Source organism: Fusarium sambucinum, chromosome IV (genome assembly GCF_050947815.1).
Source record: "Fusarium sambucinum isolate potato_lamoka chromosome IV, whole genome shotgun sequence".
NCBI classification, from domain to species: domain Eukaryota; kingdom Fungi; phylum Ascomycota; class Sordariomycetes; order Hypocreales; family Nectriaceae; genus Fusarium; species Fusarium sambucinum.
Window position 1 is genome coordinate 4,235,283 of NC_139291.1, and position 16,734 is coordinate 4,252,016.

The window sequence follows — 16,734 nt, forward strand, 5'->3', positions numbered from 1 at the left end:
GCATGTGGAATTTGAGACTAGGTGAGACAATTATGCGGAATTTCCTTTCGGCACGTTTGTAGATATATACATACCAAGATGCAATAGCAGATAATATCCCTGAGTTCCTGCATCGGAACGTCTTCCATGATTGCCTATATTGGTTACGTTGGCTGGTTGTCAAGCACATTTAATAGGTGGGAAAGGACAACTATACATACTAAGGCTATTAATATCACAAGGATTATTTTCTCGGCTCGCCGGAGGTCGATCCGATGCGTGTGGAGTGTTCCCTCGGAACTGATTACTCCTTTGAGCCAACTGCAAGTTGCAACACGCAACGAACAATACCAAAGAAGAAGTTCATCGGTCCACCTTTGTCACAGTCAAAGGTCGGGAGCGGAGGGGTCTCAGTAATTACAGCCCCAGGCACGGTTCCCGAAGGCTGGATAGTCCTCACGGTGATAGGTTCGGCCAAGACAGATGTACCAGTCTACATAAGATTGATAAGACCCATCAATGCAAAACAGAAATTCGGCAGGGATGCTTGACAAGAATGTTCAGCCCGATTACTGGTCATGATCTGCTTCGCCAACCCGCTACGCTCTTGAGGTATTTGGGATAAAGGCTTGCAACATCTCTGGCTGGCACTTTGGTTGCTTAGATGTTTGGAATTGCCTCAAGTAGTCCCTATCGTCTCTGGATGCAGCTTTAATCTTTCTGGTCCATCTCTATACGGGATATAGCCCGCAGGGATCACCATCAAGACAACTCATTTGGCTTCTGCCAAAGTAGAGGAAAAATGCAAAATTAATTGCACTCGCATCATACAAGAGCGATGATAAACTTGAGAGCGACGAGAGATGATGTTGACTCAAGGTATCTAAATAAAAGTATACGTCTGGTGACTAACTAACACTTGTGACTGTTGAACAGCCTTGTGTAGAGGGAGTCCTATGCAAAGCCATCCACTTCTGCGCAAACTGGACTGCCTTCTTCAAGGAGAAAAGATAACATGATGCTGCTCCAATGTGTCCCCTCATCACATCGCTCCCCTTCAAAAACTCATTTCCCAACTCCAAAAAGTCGTCATCATTTATAGCCACATCCGAAACTGTCGTCCACTCTCGGGCTCCGTTCACTGATGCTGCAAACGAATTATCGAACGTTTGTGGCCCAATCCTATACTCGGCAAGATGAAAACACGTACATTTGTCGAAATCAACGCCAAGAAGTAAAATCTTTGCCCCCAGCTCTTCCAAGCGTGCGAGAGGACTACGCTCACCAAACATACAGTCCAAGGCATGTCCCTCAGTGATGAGCGTCGCGTTTGCACCGACAGCGCTGAAGGAAGTTTGAGGATGAGAGCTTCTCATAGCACCAGGCCAATTTCTCACAGTTTCTGCCAATACACCCATCCTCTGGGTGCCACTTGTCTGCGGGTTAAACACAGGCATCGTATCTCGGATCTCTTGCCACCAAGCTTGAGGAACGGGAGGATTGACCCATGCTGATGGATCTGAGTTGCTGCTTGTTTGGGTGGGCACAACCAACGTCCCTTCGGGGGTGAGAACATCCAGCAGTGAATGAGTGAGAGTCTCAGGTCCTCCATTGATCCAGCCTATAGTGCTGAGAGAACAATGAACAAGAACATTGTCCCCCATGTTAAGGCCGAGATTGTGAATGTCTTTAGCAAGGGAGGACCTGGTGCACAGCGGACCGCTCATAGGTTCAGGTAACATAGCTGTAGATCAGGGTTGTTGTTGCTTGAAAGGAATTGTAAATATCTTGTATTGGGTGTATGTATTCGGTTCTCTGAATTAAGGGTTTCAAAAGACTAGAGTTGAAACTGCTGGATGCCATGACCGACTTTACTCTGTTGATACGATGCAATACTAGAAAGCGTTCTCCGCACTAGGCTACTTACGCTGGCCGTGTGACTCATGATGAAAACCTCGCATATCGCAGATACAGCTTCACGTTGCTCAAGTTTTAATTAAAACATGGGAATTCCCCATACCCTTGGTCTGTATAGCAGCTAGATCGCACAAGTCTACTGAATTGATGGACATACGGCCACTCAATGTGAAGGAATTTTGAGTTGATTGTCGACATGAGTTGTGGAGAGGAAAGGCATTACGAACCATACGATGCCACTTTCTTTTATTATGTATAATAGAAGATGGTACAGGTAACATATTTCAAGAAATTAGAGGTGTAATAAAACTTATATAGTATTTAATACAAGCTTTGATAACTAAATGAGACGTGCAATCGCTACTAGGCTAACCACACAACGCCGTTCACCTTTACTTCAACTTCACCCTATCCCCCCTATGACGAGCAACGGTCAAAGGCAGACCAAAATTACTGACATGATTTTCTTCTTTTGCGCTTCTCCCTTTGGATCTTTCGAAGCTCCTTTTCGAGTCTTTGGTACTTGGCATCCAACTGATGGAATTCCGTTTCATTGACCCTGTACTGGTCAAGAATCCTGTTCATCTCGACGTCGGTCGAAATATCCCCAGGGATATGAATAAGGCTCTGGAGTTCAGCATCCCAAAGAAGACCGCGACTCTCCACCTTACTCTCCACCATGCTTTCTCGGAGCTTGCCCATCTGAGCCTTCTTGTCACGCTTCAATTTGGACAGCTCCTTCTTTTTGAGGTGGCTTAGGATCTGCCTATGTGGCTCATCATTGTTGTCGGTGATCTGCTTGGCAATGCTGTCTTTGGTAGCACCAGATCCATTGACAGAGGATGACCTGCCACAAGCCTTGGGAGTGTGCAGTTTGTATGCTTCTTCCCCGATGTTTTGAACTTCAAAATCATCGATCTCGTCATCGGCGCCCATGCCCTGAAGACGTTGCAAAAAGACAGCAATTTCCTTGTTCACGTCTTCTCTGAGTTCCGCCTTTGCAGCGCCGCTGTAGTCCGAAGAATCCATGTTGATTGTGAAAACAGGTAGGTTTTGCGTTTCGTTTCTGAGTGTGTGTGTGTGCTGAATCTTACCTTTTGGTTTGGTATGTGTTTTGAAAGCGTAGATGAAATTTTAGAGAATAAATTTTGGTTCATGAGGTGCACTTTATATAGGCTTCTGTGATATGGTGATTCGATGGCTGTGGCCGAATGGATAGGTTATAGCAGACACAAGGGCCTTTGTTCAAAGCCTTTGCCAGACGGTCATATGAGCCAGAACAGTATCTTTGCAACCAGAACAATGGCAAGTTACTAACATGAAAGGATACGACTTAGAGTAAGTTTAAAACTCCGGCCGATCGTGGTCGATTCGTAATTCACAGAGTTCGCGTCAAAAGGACACAATGCATGCATTGGTGGCATTGGCGGTAATCCCCAGTTCTTGGTGTTGACAATGTGGACAATAAGATAATAACAACCCAGTCCTTGTAGTGTTGCCTCTGTCAGCATTGAACATGCTTATTATGTCTGTGTAAAGGACTTTGCTCCATGTATATTGTTTAGAGTCATGGTTGCTAATCATGATTGGCCTGTATTTGGGTGGTAGATGCCCATCCCTTTGATGCATCCCAGTGAATGATTTCATGAATTAAGAAACTAAAGAGCTAGTAAATCTTTATCTTCTCTGCCCTGCTTGTGTAGACTTCAGTAGGATGGAATGGCAAAGCCCTTGAACCATGTTTGTGCATGTGCAGACTCATTGGGGACGTATCTAAGTGACAAAAGAAAACAAACGCCAATTCATCAAATTGGGAAAATGCACCTTCCCTGGACTGTCCTCCGTCCTCGTCGCACCGATACCAAGCGTGATTTTGTACGGCTTCACTCAGCTTGTACCAGCTCAGTCAATAGCTCTGTAGCTTTTGCAGCGCTCTCATCCAGCTGCCCCCCAAGAGTCCATAGGCGCTTGCATATATCGCCGATTTTATTCTCCAGCATTTCGCAAACACGAAGCCTCTTGTTGATCAAGTCATGCTTCTCGTCTCCATCAGAAATTCTGCTTTGATGCTCTCGAATGCGAGACTCGTGAGACTCCATTTCATCCCATAGACTTCGTCGCTCTTCGGTTAGAATCTTGGAGTACTCGTGCTCTGTGGCAATCTTGGCCTTGAGCGTGTCGGCTTTATCGAGAGGGGATTCAGACGGGGTTGATTTAGGGCCTTTTCATTAGGTTAAATGACTGTTGTGTCAAAGAGAGCATACATACTAGTTGTCTTGGGTGATTGAAGTCTTTTGTCGCATTTTTTGGCGATGGGCTTGCTACTATTCACAGGCGCACCACGCTTCGGTGATCCCTTGGGGGTCTTCTTTCGGGGAGGAGCAAGATCTTTGTCGTCTTTGGCATCACGCGCCATTCGAGATAGAGCCTGGACAGTCTCGGGTGGCAGATCATTGACTGTAGACATATCAGTACGTGGCGGCCTCATGGCACAGCTGACATGGAGACCGGGATTACTCACGATATCTAGTCCTCATGTTCTTGTTCCCAGAGCGCAGGGATCGAGTGCTCTTGCTGCGCGAATCCGGAGCCATATTCGCTGTTGGCTGAGTTGATGTGGACTGTGAGGGATGTAGAGGAAATGATTTGAGAAGTGGGTGAATGATTCTGCGTAATCGTAAAAGCGATGCTCGTTTTGGTGCTCGTCCGATTTCGTTCAGATATCTGCTAGGCGGATAGGTATTGGTGCAATTTGCCTGCCAAGTGTTTGCTGTGTCTAGCACTGACAACAGATTTTACAGCGGTAAAACTGCCTAAATCTTCACCTTGTCTGCGATCACATAGGGCAGGGGTATGTACATGTCACTGCATGACAAACGGCACTCCTAAAAGCGATGCTTTGTTACTTATTACGTCTTTGTCTAATTTCACAACCGATTTAGTTACCATCTTTCTTATAATAGCTTTTATGTCGTTTGGCGGCGTTGACGAATTGTCTAGGGCAATTAGGATCGACAGGGTATATAGAGAAATAATAAAAATATTCACTGCCGATAACGGCAACCTAGGACAAACCAGAGACATTCACTACCTAGGCAGTTAATATAACCTAGGATAATAGCAAATTTCTCCACCTGTTGTACTCTGATGGATGAAGTCGACGACAGTATGGTCCTAAATAGGTCCATAGTAGGTAGGCAGATGATTAATAATGTTCTTATCTTTCCCCACTAAATACCATGATTTTAGTAGCAAACCGCTAAGTAATCAATGACCCTTGGGGGGTATCGCGTCATTCATAACCCCATCCGCGTGCTCTCTTTCTTCCTTTCATCATGAAAAACATCTTTTTACATTGATATTAACGATATGCCACCTCAAAATGACCCAGAAGCTCATGTCAGGAGTGACGAGCAAACGCCGTTGCTTACAGACCAACGTGCCGAAACGGAACAAGCCGATATCGGGCCCGAGGTAGAGCCAACGCCAGAGAAAAGACCCAAGAGCTGGTATGTCTGGAGGATCTTTTGGGCTGTTCTGGCGATAGTAGTCCTGTCTGTTTTTATCAAAGGATGGATTGATTCGGATGAAACTGAGGTACTTTGAAACGTGCGCCCACCAAGCTAATCACTAACGAGTACAGTTCGACCTGAAGAAAGCCCTCAAGCGAGCACTTGGCGGGGGTCTCAGTGGTGCTGCCGCCATGGTGTTGCAGGTCTTACTACTGATGGTGAGACGACCTGTCACTATGACAAAATGAACGTGCCACTGACTGTTGAAAACAGCCTCTGCGAACTATTATGAACTATCAGTACCGACACGGAACGTCTTTCACCATTGCCACCAAAACTCTTTACACCGAAGGAGGCATCCGGCGATACTACCAAGGAATTGCGCCTGCGCTGTTTCAAGGTCCCATCTCACGATTTGGGGATACGGCAGCCAACGCGGGAATTCTTGCTCTCCTACAGTCAAACCCGTATCTCAAAGACCTTCCCTCACCTATCAAAACCATATTCGCATCTCTCTGGTAAGTCTCCATGATATTACTACAAGGTGGAAGAGATGCTGATGCTTCATGCAGTGCCGCGGCTTTCCGCATGATCCTCACCCCCGTTGATACTCTCAAGACGACACTTCAAGCACAAGGAGCGAGGGGAACAGCCCTTCTACGACGACGCATCAAGTCCAACGGAATCGGTAGCCTTTGGTGGGGAGCCTTTGCTACCGCCGCTGCCACCTTTGTCGGGCATTACCCATGGTTCGCCACGGTATGTCTGTTCGATGCAGTGACCGGCACGATACTAATTATCGGCAGTACAACTTCTTATCCGAGGCTATAACAGAACCACCCAGACATCCTCTTGTGTGGTGGTTACTCCGACTAGCATTCATTGGCTTCTGTGCTTCAATCGTGTCTGACTCTATCTCTAATTCACTGAGGGTAGTCAAGACGTATCGCCAAGTCAACGACACCAAGATATCATACTGTAAGTCTCCCATGCCAATGTCTCACGTATGTAGTCATATAAGTTACTCACAACAATATCAGCTGAAGCTGCGCGTGCCGTTGTCGTTCAAGATGGCATCTTGGGTCTTCTTGGTCGTGGACTCAAAACTCGCATCTTGGCAAACGGCCTACAGGGCATTCTTTTCTCTATTCTTTGGAAACTGTTCCTTGATTTGTGAGTGCCTTTCTACACAGATATTGACATTGCTGACATTTGTTAGGTGGGAAAAGAGAACCTAACCATTGGATTGAATGCGTAAAGGAACACGTGTCTTGCTCAAACCAACACTTGGCTAGAAGGAAAAAGAACTTGTAACATCACTCAATAGGAACTTGTTACAATGGAAGACAAAAATCTACTGGTGGTCACTTCGATCTTTAGGAATGCGGCTTTTTCTATACATGTATCAACTACCTAATCGACTACTGTATAAATCTCTTGAACCAAGCCACCGCTTGACTAAAAGCTTGCTCCTTCGCAAACAATTGTCTCTCGTCGCTCATATCTCCCTTCACTGCAAATCCATGGTGAACACCGGAGAAAAGATTAATCTGAAAGTCTTGCTTTGACTTTGAGAGGATGCTCTCACTCTCGTGACGTTTTTCCACAGTAAACAGATCATCTAGCTCGGCGGCAGCAATGGAGAGAGGTCCGGTGATAATGGCCAGCTCTTCTGATTCCACAAAGGACGGATGTGCAATAAATCCCACGTCGATGCCACTCTTGAAGTGGCGAATGAGATGCTAAAATGATGTTAGTCTTGCTGGAATGGTTCACCACGGTGGATGACACGAACCTTGGCACCTATACAGTATCCCACGGCAGCGATCTTCGCAACACCAATACTTTTGAGATACTTGATACCGGCGACAACAATTTGGTCTGTTGCTTGCGTAGTATGGGGATTCTTTCCATCAGATCCCTCGTTAAGCCATTTCATGATGTCGAAACCATCAGGCATCTGCAGTGGTACAGGGTCATCATTGTAGGTATCAATTACAAGACAGAGGTAACCCTGAGCAGCAAAGGCATCCGCCATGAGTTTACTGTTTTGCCATATTCCAAAAATGTCTGGAAGATATAGAATGGCCTTTTTTGGTTGACCAGAAGAAGGCTTGGCTACATAGCCACTGATCTTGTTATCAATCTGGATTATCGAGCCTGTAGGCTCGCCTCTACACAAGTCAATACGCCGCACTCGAGTACATAATGGATTTCTGCGTATGCACTTACTCATGAAGACTGGCAACAGTGCAACACGCAGCAGGAGGATGAGATGCCATGGTTGTTGTGGGTCGAATGAATCTGTTCAAGTTTAGTATCCTGATATCACACTGTAGTGAAGCCTCGCATAAATACCGATAAGCGTTACAAACTATAATTTTCTGATTGACCAAACTTTATGATCGGATCGGATATTGTTTCATTGTTCGGCAGTCAAGAGGCCCAAACTCTCAATGCGGAACTGCCGGGCTGGTATCGGAACGGCGGAAAGTGGGTCTAGTTCCGTTTGCCGACACGGCGGTACTGACTCGAGACACGATAAGAAAACAGACGATAATACAAACTCATATCGTATTGATCCTCATTATCTTCTTATACTAGCAAGAATTAACAATAATCAGAGTCCATCCCATCAACTCAACTATTCAGCCCCCTCTACTCCATACCAAATACCTCTACAATGTCTCCCGAACCTCTCCAAGATGTCCGTCCCATGTTTGAGCTCCGTGGCCGCAACTACATCGTGACAGGTGGTGCCCAAGGTATTGGTTTCGCCTGTACACGGGCCATTTGCGAGATGGGCGGCAATGTAGCAGTGCTAGACATCCAGGACCAACCCGTTCCTGAGTTTAACACGCTCAAAGAGAAGTTCTCTGCCAAGACTGTATATATCAAGACGGACGTCACATCAGAAGAGAGCATTGATGCCGCTTTTGACAAGGTTCTGAGCGAGTTTGGAACCATTGATGGCGTTGTCCCTGCGGCGGGTATCGCGATTGACAAGCCTTTTTTGGACCAGACATGGGATGAGTTTACGCGTATTCAAGAGATTAATGTTAGCAGGCCAAGGGAACGTCCATTCATGATAGTTACTAACGATTACAGGTTCGAGGAACATTCTTCGTCGTTCAAAAGGTGGCGCGTCAAATAATTAAGCAAGGCACTGCCGGAAGTATGGTTCTGCTTGCCTCACAGTCGGCCCACATTGGTCTTCCAGGCTACCGGATGGCCGCCTACAACGCCTCAAAGGGAGGTATTCTGATGCTCTCCAAGGCACTCGCTGTGGAACTTGCGCCAAAGAAGATCAGGGTAAACACCATTTCCCCTGGTTTTGTGGACTCGGATATGACAAGAAACGTGCGCGAGCATAAGAGTAAGAGAGAAGGTGAACAAATGTGGTTGTCACCGCCCAATCAAAGATTGAGTACCCAGAACGATCTCACGGGAGCGGTTGTTTATTTGCTGAGTGATGCGGCGAGACATACTACAGCAGCGGATATCCAAATTACTGGAGGTTTGCATGCGGGTACTATTGATGGTTTAATTAGCTACGATAACTAGATTCGGCATTCAATTTATTTGTTACACAGAATCTTGTTTGCTGATGACCTAAATGGATCATGGGTTTCGTCTGGGGTAGATCTGCGCATATAATTTAGGCTAAAATACTAACGTCTCAATTCCACCCATTGAGTAATTCTCTACACTGACATCTTGAGTTTTGAATCAGCCTATTTGTATAGAGTAGCATCAACATGGTCCCATATGCAAAGACCCCTCAAACCAGCATGATTCTCGACAAGATCACCATCCAACTATGACGCTGCAACAAGGATCAAATTATTAGCGGCCAAATCGGCATCGTCAATTGCAACGACTTACTTCCATTTTCGATGCAATCACATTGTTCCCCGCAATGTGGCTAAATTCTTCTTTACATATAAGCTCAGTGTAGGGACCCATAAGTAACTTGGAGCGTTGTATGGACCAGCGCTTGTTGTTCAATCGCCAAGATGCTCCTCACATCTCTGCTATTCCCGCTTCTGGCGTTGGGAAGTGCCCTCCGAGACAAGCCAAACACAGACGTTTCCACATTCACCAACCCAGTTCTTCCAGGGTGGCACTCTGACCCTTCATGTATCCAAAAAGACGGCATCTTTCTCTGCGTCACGTCAACCTTCATCTCTTTCCCCGGTCTTCCCGTCTATGCGTCTAAAGATTTGGTCAACTGGCGTCTCATCAGTCATGTCTGGAACCGTGAGAAACAACTCCCCGGTGTAAGCTGGAAGACAGAGGGACAACAAGAGGGTATGTACGCACCAACAATTCGATACCACAAGGGCGAATACTACGTCATCTGCGAGTACCTCGGAGTTGGAGATATCATTGGTGTCATTTTCAAGACCAAAGACCCTTGGAATGAGGCGAGCTGGAGTGATCCTGTCACGTTCAAGCCTACCCATATCGATCCCGATCTGTTTTGGGATGATGATGGAAAGGTTTACTCAGCGACACATGGAATTACACTTCAAGAACTCAACCTCGAAACTGGAGCACTTACTCCCGAATTGAACATCTGGAATGGCACGGGCGGTGTTTGGCCCGAAGGACCACATATTTACAAGCGAGATGGGTACTACTATTTGATGATCGCCGAAGGCGGAACGGCAGAAGACCACGCCATCACAATCGCACGCGCGAAAAAGATCACCGGTCCATATGAGGCCTACAAGAACAACCCCATCCTGACAAACCGAGGAACAGATGAGTACTTTCAGACTGTCGGACATGGTGACTTGTTCCAGGATGCGAAGGGAAACTGGTGGGGCCTTTGCTTGGCTACCAGGATTACACAGCAGGGCGTTTCTCCCATGGGTCGCGAAGCTGTTCTTTTCAACGCGACTTGGAATAAGGGCGAATGGCCTGTCCTCCAGCCTGTGCGAGGCCGCATGCCAGGACACCTTCTTCCAAAGCCAACCCGCAATGTCCCTGGAAATGGACCATTCAACGGTGACCCCGATAACTACGACTTGAAAAAGACCAAGTCGATTCCTCCCCACTTTGTTCACCATCGAGTACCCAGAGAGGGCACTTTCAGCCTCTCACCGAAGGGCATGCGAATTGTCCCCAGCAGGAACAATGTCACCGGCGTTATTGGCGGCAATGAGATCGAGTTATCCGGCCAGCGCGGAATGGCCTTTATTGGTCGCCGCCAAACACACACCCTGTTCAAGTTCAGCATCGATGTTGACTTCAAGCCCCAGAAGGAGGATCAAGAAGTGGGCATCACTGTCTTCCGTACACAAGTTGACCACATCGATCTCGGCATAATCCGTAACAAGAAGTCCGAACTGTCGCTTCGTTTCCGTGCCACTGGCCCACAAGCGCCCGCTCCTAAGACAGTCCCTGTTCCCAGGGGATGGGAGCACGGATCACTTCGGCTTTTCATCGAAACCGCCAATGCAACTCACTATAACCTTGGAGCGGAGCATGGTGGAAAGAAGGTCAATGTTGCAACTGCCGAAGCGAGGCTTGTCAGTTTCGGCGCAGGTCAGTTTGTGGGAAGCTTGTTAGGTGCCTACGCGACTTGCAACGGTCAAGGAAAGGGACTTGAGTGTCCCAAAGGAGGCGAGGTTTATGTGCAGCAGTGGAAGTATGAAGGAAAAGCGCAAGAGATCGATCATGGAGTTTTTGTTAAGGCCTAGATCATTGCTGAAGATTCGACATGATAGTTCACTACGGCTAAAGCAATTAATTAACACTAAATTACTTCGTATTCCAACTAAAGCTTACACATATACTTTACATCCTTATGCATCCAAGATCGTACTCGTAACAAATAAATCTACGTATTAAAATTCGTTGTTATTTACTGAAAGCATATGAGCTCACTTCGTAATATATTATCCTAAGTTATGATGTGCAATTCTTACTAGAATATGCTTTCCGAAAACATGTGATTCACATCTCCAAGAGGCCACTGTAACCTCATCGGATCATCCCACCCAATCTGCATATCTGTATCCACCCCTGGCATTCCGATTCCGCTTCCGAACACAGCATCAGTATTAAAAGGCGGCGAATACTCAGTATAGCCACCCTCAAATCCAGTCTGCGCAAGACTCGCTCGTCTCACAGACTCCGTGACTCCGTCCAGTCCCTCATGGCTTCCAGGACTCGCAGCATTCAGAATGCCTAGACTGAGAAGATTACGTCGCATCTCGACGAGTCGCTTTGCTAGTCTGCGCGCTGACCACGAGCGATTGGTGTATTTCGTTGTGAGACTGACTGCCATGCTGAAGCTCCCACCTAGAGATTCTACCAGGTCCGGTGTCAGACTTGGAACTATGGTACTTCTGTTCTGTTTGATGAACGCCATGAGAAGAAATGCGAGTCCAGATGTGCAAGCGAGAATATGTTGATAGCATGGATGTTGTTTCCTATAAATATCCGTCGTAAGATCAAGCGTGTGTAAGACATTGATGATATCGTAAACTCGTTCGGTGGCTGCTCTGACATGCTTCTTCGTGCTTTCGATATCCGATTCCGAAAAGAAGAACGGTTTGAGGAGTTGGCTTCGGACCGATTCGGCGCGAAGATTCAGCAGTATGGCCCATGTCGGTGGCCTTGTAGACGGATCTGTTTGCCATGTATGGCATTGCGCTATTGAATATTCACCGACAGCTTTCTTGCGCCATTGCTCAATTTGAAAGGTCATCAGTTCAAAAGAGCTTTCATCATTATAGCCTTCGCCTTTCGCTGCGCTGGAAATCGGTTCACTGAAGCGGTCACTTATAAGTATTAATGACAGCATAGCTTTCAAGTACGGGTGTTTGACCTAGGGGTGTAAGTAAACATGACATATAATACAGCTGATGTACTCACTGATGAGGTCGAAATTGAGCTGAAGCTTGTTTCGTGAAAATGTATCGGTAACCCAGTTGCATAACTCCACTGTCGATCAAGGATAACAATACTGCTAATCAAAGTACAAGCTTCTGTACGTTGAGCTTCTGATTTTAATGTATGTTTGAAGACCGCAGCATTATGAAGTCCAAGCTCCATTAGCATCCGCCCTGCGATACCACACATACGCCAAGCCGAACGAGGCATATCCTGGAAAAAGTCATACCAGCCCTTGAGAAATATGATGGTAGCATGTTTGATGCTATTCGCGGGCGCCGCAAGCTTTGCGTTGACAGCATCTTGGAAACTGTCTCTGAGCAAACTCTCTGTGTTCATACTTCCCGCCTTCGAATCCGCTCGTAACGCGATAGCAAGGCAGAGGTTCATGATCAAGAGCAACTCATATGCTTCCGCTCCTGTGCTCGCAGCCACGACATCCCATACCCCAGCTCCCGCATCGGCGTACCACGATCTAGTCTGCATCACAAGCCCATCAATATCGACAACAGGATGAAGCTCTCCGACAACTTCTTGGTATACATATAGCAGCTGAATAGCTTCTTGTAGGCCGATAACTGAGCGGAATGTGAGGAGCATTGCTGGGTCGCCTTTGTCGATGGTATGTGGTGACATGGAAAATTGGCCATCCTGTGTTTCGGGTTCGTCTTCATCTGGATCGCCGTCTTCGTGAATGCTCGCCAGTTGTACTTGGCGCTGATGAAGACTATGGCGTAGCTTTAGTTGGCCGACGTTGAGTGCGTAGTCCGGACATGTTGGGCCGTAAAAGTTTTGAGAAGTAACTGTTTTTGAAGATCTGGGCGATTCTACTGAATCCTCGTTATAGTTGGAGTTTGCGTTTTCGGCGTCAATTCGCTTGATGGTAGCTGTCGCGTTCTCAATAATAGTAACAGGTGATGGCAAATTTGTCTCTTGGTGATGATTGGAGTTGACCTGCGCAGCAAGACTGTTCAATTGCGCTTGTAGACTTGAAAGCATATCCACAATGGCGTTCTGATCTGTCTGACGTGGCCCTGATTGATTCGATGGAGGATATTGATCGGGTGCAGCGGTGTTTGGTGCAACTAAAGTTGTTGCTGTTGATTGCCAATCTTCATTGTTTTCTAAACTGCCGTTGTAGCTGCAATTCTGGTGACGGCTTGCGCAATGGCGACACGGTTGACGTCCATCGCATTTGCCTTTGCGACGACGACAGGCTTCGCAAGCGCGGAGAGCATAAGGAGTCCGGCGTTTGCTGGGTTCTGGGTTGCTTGACTTTTTGACGCCTCTAGCCTGAGACATTCTGCCGCAGTTATATGTACAGTTCGGTTACTCAGGCGTGGATTGAGGGTCACCGTGTCGTGGAGGTGGACAAGTCAAAGGAAGAAGTTGGCAAACAGGATACGCGGTGTTAGAATTATTTATTATCCCTCCTTTCTCCTTTGAGCGGTGGCTTTGATCTTGGGACCCATGCGGGGTAAACTAAACCAAGAATGTCACTGGGGTACCAGGGATACGTAACTTGTTATCTCTTTGACACTAGGAAATAGGCTTTGCGATTCATACGCCCCGAGACTAGTAAGAATCTAGGAGGTGATCTTGGGACAAGTGGCCAATCAGGGAGGAAGTGTTTCGAAGGGTCTTGATAGCGGCGGCCCGGTTTCGGACGAAGGACCGTGTTGATGATGGGAAATAAGGTAAATTATTGTGTGTATATGGTCAAAGTTGAGTTGACTACAGGGTTGCCTACCTGCAAAGCCACCTTGGCGAGACATCAATTACCGTACGAGTTTACCTACAGCTCTTGACAATACTTATAGAGACTACATCGTAATCATGTTCAGACTTTATGTATCTTTTGTTTCTTAAAACTTCGGTCCCGTAGCCGATTAGTCTGATTTGTACCTCTATCGTGCTCAATCTGAGCCGCATCCTGATGATAGAATGTAAAGGACTGTGGAGCTACGAGTCGTAATCTTTTCCACAAAATCCTTATCACCAATTGCACTAGCGAGATAAGCGAGAAGCTGTCTACTGGCGAGCAGAAAAAACGGCCTCCCAAGTCTTAGGGTATAAAAACAAGTGGTCTACGAACTATGGCCTAAGGGGCATAAAGTGACCTACTAATTTCGTCTCTTAGGCTTCCAGCGGTCAATTTTTCTGATACCCTGAGGGCTGTCACCCTACACTGTAACAGGTAACGGTAATTGTCATTCACATAGGAATAGTCTTGGTATCTCGAGTTATTTTGTAAAATGTATTACACATTGTCAACCGACAAGATATGCAACGTGCTGTTACAAAAAATGATGTACAAGATACCCTATTCAATAACTAAACCTCCCTAACTTTGTACCCAAACATCTCGTTTGAGGCCACAGAGTTCCGATCCCTCATTTTCAACGCTGTATCAATGCCCGTGACTGGAACGCGATATTCATACTTGGCACCCTCCTTCTGTCCGTCAACAAGATAAGGAAATGGTAAATATTGTGGCATCAAACCAATTTGGGCCAGAACAGTTCCTTGATCCCATGCTATATGTTCATGATATAAGCGGTCGCCGCGAATATTGACCACTGCTGTGAAGGGAACTTCCACTTTTTTGGAGGTTGGTGGAACGCCGGGAAGACTGTTGCATGTTAGTGATATGATTCAATCGTTCAATGTGAGGGAGAAACATACAGCCAGTCAATAGGCTTGCTATGTGTAAATTTATAAAGAAACTCATCAATAACACGGTCAATACCGATAGTGCGACTGATCAGTTCAAGCTCTGTGTCATCGGGATTCTGGAAGATGAAGTTGTCTCGATAAAAGTTTGACAACGACGTGCGACCAACTCCGCCCGTTAGCTATTGCCTAGTCAGCACTCATCCCTTCAGTATACCCATATACAGAACTACTCACAGTGGGAACGTGATTAACATATGGTTGATCAACCATTGTACTCATGGTATGTTCAACCGACCGGTCCGCAAACTCATAATATGTATGCTCATCCCATATAGCTTCGAGATCAAAATATGGACCGTTCGTCAACGGCTTAAGAAAGGTGAGATTCCTTGTATGAGAGACGGACTCGGTCGAGTAGTCAAAGTCTTCGGTGAAGGGGACCGCTACCAAGTGAGACTTGGCCGACGGGTAGGAATATGTTGATGATGCACCATTTCTCTGGAGCGTCTCAGTGCGTGATGCTATGTGCTTGAGTGTAGGGATCGTGGCGTCTTGTAGCGTTGCCAAATCACCTGAATTGGCGTAAATTATTGCACCTGTTATGTCGTTGTCGGTGATAACAGGAGCAAGTTTGTTCCACAGTTGTGGATCATATGCTACCAATGTATTAGATAGATTCGCATGCTAATAGAAAAGGGAAACTTACCAATAAGTCCAATCTTACTGTCATTCATGAACCTGTCACAACTTCTCAACGCTTGCATTGCCTTCTTCAAAACCTCACCAGCATCTCCTTTCAAAGCCTTCGTCTGTAACTCAACAACAGCATACCCCTCTTCAGCCCACTTGATCAGCGCCGAAGGAACGCCATCAATAATTTCCAAGTGTTTGTCTGAGTCAGGATGAAGAATTACAAGGCCGGGACCCTGTCCGAGCCTTGACAGGGGAGACAAAAGTGTGATGCCTTCAGTTACCGTTTGAGGCTTGGCTTGGGGAAGAGGAGCGGGAGGCTTGGAGATATCTGCATACATGATGATGATTGGCGTGTTGTTTGGTTGGTCAATGATGGGGAATCAGTGTGTAGATGGTATCTTGTTGTGGGATATATAGACAAAACTATCCATGCGCAAGCCTTCTCCAAAGAGCTACCCCGAGCTGAAGACTTGGGGTATCTTCCTTATCCGCCAATTGCAACTTTAGTGAAGGGCACTATCTCTCGTAGTTGGCTTTGGTTGAAGGGGACGAACTGTGAGTTCCGTGCCTTCGGAACTTCCGTTCGGAAAGGCCGTACCCTGCACAACCATGCTGGTTGAGCGCTAATTAGACCGAGAGACAATGTGAGTTCCATTAGACAGTCAATCCAGCTTGGTACGGAACCTCAAATTGCCTATGTCTTCTACATCCCGTTATCTCTAGCGTTCCGTTACTCGAGATAGGCGATTAATTTCAATAGAACGTGGGGTCGGAATGGAGATCATCATTACTACGGAACCTCAAAACCCGGGGTAACAGCTAGTCTTAACGTTGTTAGGTTGGAATTTGCTTGTTATCGCGTGGCATTTGAAGCTTCCGAACTAGATTCATGCGTCGTACTCAGCCTCTCAGGGTAGGCATACCCAGGGGTGCCATTCGGCAATGGGCGAAACAGCTGTGTTTGGAAATATCCGCATGGGTTGTGACACGAGACAGATATAGAGCCCTGATTCGCCTCTCGATACACGACATCATAAACTATCTTTTCATC

The 16,734-nt window shown here is 46.6% G+C and overlaps 9 protein-coding genes across 9 annotated transcripts; 3 read left to right on the forward strand and 6 right to left on the reverse strand.

Moving 5' to 3' along the window:
* Positions 1–887: 887 nt before the first annotated feature.
* FSST1_001410 (AAC(3) family N-acetyltransferase) lies at positions 888–1,721 on the reverse strand (the record flags this gene model as incomplete). The annotated part of the gene is made up of 1 exon (XM_083227305.1): positions 888–1,721. One exon carries the CDS (start codon positions 1,719–1,721, stop codon positions 888–890), a length of 834 nt encoding a protein of 277 aa, XP_083091592.1.
* A 625-nt stretch (positions 1,722–2,346) lies between these two features.
* FSST1_001411 (uncharacterized protein) lies at positions 2,347–2,925 on the reverse strand (the record flags this gene model as incomplete). The annotated part of the gene is made up of 1 exon (XM_083227306.1): positions 2,347–2,925. The coding sequence occupies one exon, from the start codon at positions 2,923–2,925 to the stop codon at positions 2,347–2,349; it is 579 nt and encodes a 192-aa protein (XP_083091593.1).
* Positions 2,926–3,779: 854 nt separating this feature from the next.
* On the reverse strand, positions 3,780–4,384 carry FSST1_001412 (uncharacterized protein; the record flags this gene model as incomplete). Its single annotated transcript, XM_083227307.1, has 2 exons — positions 3,780–4,117; positions 4,165–4,384. 2 exons carry the CDS (start codon positions 4,382–4,384, stop codon positions 3,780–3,782), a joined length of 558 nt encoding a protein of 185 aa, XP_083091594.1.
* An 881-nt stretch (positions 4,385–5,265) lies between these two features.
* On the forward strand, positions 5,266–6,646 carry FSST1_001413 (mitochondrial carrier domain-containing protein; the record flags this gene model as incomplete). Its single annotated transcript, XM_083227308.1, has 7 exons — positions 5,266–5,493; positions 5,540–5,626; positions 5,682–5,926; positions 5,981–6,167; positions 6,215–6,386; positions 6,449–6,581; positions 6,628–6,646. The coding sequence occupies 7 exons, from the start codon at positions 5,266–5,268 to the stop codon at positions 6,644–6,646; spliced, it is 1,071 nt and encodes a 356-aa protein (XP_083091595.1).
* A 183-nt stretch (positions 6,647–6,829) lies between these two features.
* Positions 6,830–7,690, reverse strand: FSST1_001414 (dienelactone hydrolase; the record flags this gene model as incomplete). The annotated part of the gene is made up of 3 exons (XM_083227310.1): positions 6,830–7,150; positions 7,204–7,582; positions 7,641–7,690. The coding sequence occupies 3 exons, from the start codon at positions 7,688–7,690 to the stop codon at positions 6,830–6,832; spliced, it is 750 nt and encodes a 249-aa protein (XP_083091596.1).
* Positions 7,691–8,091: 401 nt separating this feature from the next.
* Positions 8,092–8,972, forward strand: FSST1_001415 (uncharacterized protein; the record flags this gene model as incomplete). The annotated part of the gene is made up of 2 exons (XM_083227311.1): positions 8,092–8,466; positions 8,517–8,972. 2 exons carry the CDS (start codon positions 8,092–8,094, stop codon positions 8,970–8,972), a joined length of 831 nt encoding a protein of 276 aa, XP_083091597.1.
* A 452-nt stretch (positions 8,973–9,424) lies between these two features.
* Positions 9,425–11,116, forward strand: FSST1_001416 (glycosyl hydrolase; the record flags this gene model as incomplete). Its single annotated transcript, XM_083227312.1, has 1 exon — positions 9,425–11,116. The coding sequence occupies one exon, from the start codon at positions 9,425–9,427 to the stop codon at positions 11,114–11,116; it is 1,692 nt and encodes a 563-aa protein (XP_083091598.1).
* Positions 11,117–11,343: 227 nt separating this feature from the next.
* On the reverse strand, positions 11,344–13,616 carry FSST1_001417 (Zn(II)2Cys6 transcription factor; the record flags this gene model as incomplete). The annotated part of the gene is made up of 2 exons (XM_083227313.1): positions 11,344–12,249; positions 12,297–13,616. 2 exons carry the CDS (start codon positions 13,614–13,616, stop codon positions 11,344–11,346), a joined length of 2,226 nt encoding a protein of 741 aa, XP_083091599.1.
* A 1,032-nt stretch (positions 13,617–14,648) lies between these two features.
* Positions 14,649–16,021, reverse strand: FSST1_001418 (uncharacterized protein; the record flags this gene model as incomplete). Its single annotated transcript, XM_083227314.1, has 4 exons — positions 14,649–14,946; positions 15,000–15,169; positions 15,225–15,646; positions 15,697–16,021. The coding sequence occupies 4 exons, from the start codon at positions 16,019–16,021 to the stop codon at positions 14,649–14,651; spliced, it is 1,215 nt and encodes a 404-aa protein (XP_083091600.1).
* Between the last annotated feature and the right edge of the window lie 713 nt (positions 16,022–16,734).